We start from the raw sequence: 4,246 nt of genomic DNA on the forward strand, positions 1-4,246 counted from the left end.
GTGGAATACTCCATTTGTGGGCTGATATCAAGTCATTTAACTATTTACTTATTGATGGCCAGTCAGGGTTTTTTTATTATTACTATTATATTATTTCAAACATTGCTGAAGTGAAGATTTTTTTTTTTTTTAAGATTTTATTTATTTGACAGAGAGACAGCCAGAGAGGGAACACAAACAGGGCAAGTGGGAGAGGGAGAAGAAGGGAGCCCGATGCGGGGCTCCATCCCAGGACCCTGGGAACACGACCTGAACCGAAGGCAGATGTTTAACAACTGAGCCACCCAGGCACCCCTGAAGTGAAAATTCTTATTCAAGTCTCTGTGTTCATAAACAAACCTCAGAGTATAAATCTAGGGCAGTGCTAAGAACTGGAATTTCTGGATGAAAGAATAGATGCATTTTTAAGCTGACACATGTAACAAAGGAGCTGACAAAATACTATACAATACAGATTTAGATTATGACCTCTTGTGTATGAAATATGAATTCTCAATACATTCATCAACATGCAGCCTTATCAAGCTTTCTGACTTTGAGAAGGTGATGAGTGTCTTGTGCTTCCCTGGACCACTTTTGGTGATGAAAAGGACTGGCTCGTGGGTGACATCTCACTGGCCTTAACCCCGTTATTGCTTTCTTAGAAGAAAGAGTTGGATTAACCCCTGGTGAATATGCTTTGTCTTAACACTGTAGATGATGGGGTTGAGCACAGGAGGCACCAGAAGGTAGACATTGGCCAGGAGTAGACGGATCGCAGGGGCCGCGTGCTTCACGAAGCGGTGCACGAGAGCCACGCTGATCATGGGCACATAGTACACAAGCACGGCACAGATATGTGACACGCATGTGTTAAGGGCCTTCCGCCGCCCCTCCCCAGAGATAATGCCCAGGACGGTGTAGAGGATCAGCACGAAAGAGAGGACAATGAACAGCGAGTCCAGCCCAAAAGTGGAAGTAACAATGCAAAGCCCCAGAATGCTGTTGGGACGTGTATCTCCGCAGGGCAGCTGGATTAGATCTGAGTGAAGGCAGTAGGAGTGGGAGAGGACGTTGTGACCACAGAAGGGCAGACGTTTCAGGAGTAAGGGCAGTGGGAACATAAGCATCACACTCTTCAGTCCAAGTGTAGCACCAGCAGCAGCAATACGGGATCTGGTTAGAATGGCAGTGTACCTCAGTGGCTTGTAGATGGCCACAAAGCGGTCCACAGACATGGCCAGCAGAACTCCAGACTCCATGATGGAAAATGAATGTATGGAGAACATCTGCAAAAGGCAGGCTTCAAAGCAGATCTCATTGGCACCAAAAAGGAAGATGCCCAACACAGTGGGCAGGGTAGACACTGAGGCACCAAGTTCTGCAAAGGCCAGCATAGCTAGGAAAAGGTACATCGGCTGGTGCAGAATGGTGTTTTCCCTGATCACGGCCAGGACCAGGCTATTGCCCACAAGTGCCACGAGATATATGGAGCAGAATGGGAAGATAAACCAAGGGTACAGGGCCTCCAGACCAGGGAGACCAGTTAGCAGGAAATATTTGGGGCTGAATTTACTGCTGTTGAACATTTTCCTATGGAGTCTGAGTATTTTGACCTTGGCGGGTGCCAGAGACACAACCTGGGGTGAGACACATGAAAGTTATTAGAAACTAAGAGAGCCTGCAATTTCCTCTGCCTCATATGATCTGCCAACTTAGGTCCCTCCTCTCATTCATTACCAGTTCCTTTTGGTCTTCGATGCGAAACAAAAATGTGGAGTCATACTTGCAAATAAGCTTATCTCTAGAATAAGGGAATCTGGTAGAATATTTTATCACTCATATTTAAAACTAATCTCCACTGTGGTTTCACTGTGTTTATCTGGTAGGAATTGAATGTTTTCCATGTTTCTATCAAGACATGGCATTGTGTAGCTTTAAAAAGACATCATTGGAAAGACACTAACACAAAGAAAGCTATAATCTGTCAGACATTCCCTAAATTCCCTGTTAAAGAATGTTGGATTTTAAGTAATCACTGGGGACAGGGGTTAGAATAAAACTACTTCAAAGTTAGTAGAGAATTGCTCAGGAGATAAAGATTCTAAATGCCTATCTCTGCCACTCCGAGCGGTACTGAAGAATGCTCTTCACTGGAGACACAGACTTACATAGTTTTACCGGATAAAACAGCTCTAAAATGGTCTCAGTTCTCCATGTTCTTTCTACAGCCTTCTGGACAATCATTTTGGCTTTTACCCACAGTGGGGTAGAGCACACAAAAAGTCAATGTTAGAAAGGTTAATGAAGAGAAATACTTTGCCTACTGGAATTCCTATTAATGGAAAGAAGTATTCTGCCCAATGGAGAATTGCTCTCCCATTGTCAATCCACACACAGCATGCTTAATCAATACTTACTGTGGTCTATGGGAATGATGGGCAGTAGTCCCAGAGTAGTCCCTTCAGACCAAGTTTTTGAAACTGCACATATAAAAACAAAAGCTTTTTATTAAAAGATTTTTTCATATATATATATATATATATATATGTATATATTTGGTTGGTTGTGTGTGGAGTGTGGGAGTGAGGGGGAGAGAACTGGGGGAGGGGCAGAAGGAGAAAGAGAATCCCAAGCAGACTCCCTGAAGAGTGTGGAGCCTGATAAAGGGCTTGATCTCATGACCCGGAGATCATGACCTGAGCCAAAACCAAGAGTTGAAACCAAAAGTTAGACACTTAACTGACCTGGGCACCCCCAAAACAAGTCTTTTTATTCATGATGGTCCACTTCAATAGTGCTGATGGCTTCTGAAAGCCTGCCTGGAAAGCAACCTATATAGGAAACTGATTTTAAAATGCATGGTGCCCCCTGGCACTTCAAAATGGTCTGGTGGAGAGGAAGTCAGTGGCATCTGAGCGTCATCCATCAATTTAAAATAGTAAGAGGAATGATGATTTTTGTTCCCCTGCACTGTTTAAGATAAAGGCAAACTCTTTACATCCCATGCATACATCCTTTTTGAATGGCACACTTCTTAATGATGACAAAACTCCTGTGAAATCCACCTGCTTAACTTGACTTGTCTGCAAATCCTGACACACCCTAACTCCTCTTTTCCATTCTGGTCATTTTGTGATTTTTGTTTTGTTTTTGTTGTTGTTTACTTTGTTTTTCTTTTCTGCCTTCCCTTTCTAAAGTACTTCAGCATATAGCTCAACTAAAAGTTGTATTTTAAAACAAATGCAGGGATGCCTGAATGGCTCAGTTGGTTAAGCCTCTGTCTTTGGCTCAGGTCATGATCCTAGGGTCCTGGGATCAAGTCCAGCTTTGGGCTCCTTGCTCAGTGGTGAGCCTACTTTTCTCTCTGCCTCTGCCTGACACTCAGCCTGCTTGTGCTCCCTCACTCTCTCTGACAAATAAATAAATAAATAAAAATCTTAAAACAAAAAACAAATACAACCTGCACTGTTCTTTGAGAGCATCTGCCTCAGATGTCAATTCTATGATGTCTTTCTCATTTGGGCATGTGGTTAACCACTTTCTGCAGTAGCACCTTCCCCTAATCTATCACTCTGTCCCCTGTGTTTCTGTTTAGTTTTTTGTGTGCCTTCTCCTAATTGTTCATAAGCTCTTCCAAAGAAGACATGGAGCCTATATTTTGAGCATGTCACCATGGCTTAATAAGGGAAGGGTTACAGGGAGGCAGGGAACAATAAAGAAGGTACATATTGATGTATGGTGATTTAGTCTAGGCTGGGAACTTAGGGCAGGAAGCCAGGGAAGAACTTTGTCTTCTTCTATCAAATGAGAGCCTCATTGAAGACAGAAAAATCATGTAATATCCCTTTACTTCACTGTGTAGGAATTTAAGTAATTAAAATTTAACTACTTAAAATCCATTATTGTAGGAAATCAGAGATCGATGCTGATGAAAGAGGTGTGTGCACTGAGAGGGAAATATTAGAAGAAGAGGTTAAAGCCTGACATTTGGTAGGGAAAAGGTAATTCTTACTTAGAATTTGGTAATTTTAACTTAGAATTTACAAGGAAAAAAACACATTGATTTAGTATGATGTATCAGGTACTGTGGAAGGGTGCCCTATGTTATCTTTGTATAGAGGTGATCTAACTTATCCTCAAAATACTCAAAACAACCCACTCAAACACATATTACAACTTTGGAGAATGAGGAATTGGCATTTTAAGTGACTTGCCAAATCACACTGGTAAAACTGTAGTTAAAAAGGAGAGAAAGGAAGCTTGA

The 4,246-nt window shown here is 42.2% G+C and overlaps 1 protein-coding gene across 1 annotated transcript; it reads right to left on the bottom strand.

Annotated features, from left to right (window-relative positions):
• Nucleotides 1-629: 629 nt before the first annotated feature.
• On the bottom strand, nucleotides 630-1,568 carry LOC111159296 (olfactory receptor 51I1-like). Its single transcript, XM_022521709.1, has one exon. It carries the CDS (start codon nucleotides 1,566-1,568, stop codon nucleotides 630-632), a length of 939 nt encoding a protein of 312 aa, XP_022377417.1.
• Between the last annotated feature and the right edge of the window lie 2,678 nt (nucleotides 1,569-4,246).

This window comes from Enhydra lutris, unplaced genomic scaffold, assembly GCF_002288905.1.
Source record: "Enhydra lutris kenyoni isolate GAN:26980312 unplaced genomic scaffold, ASM228890v2 scaffoldscaffold68, whole genome shotgun sequence".
Taxonomy (NCBI): domain Eukaryota; kingdom Metazoa; phylum Chordata; class Mammalia; order Carnivora; family Mustelidae; genus Enhydra; species Enhydra lutris.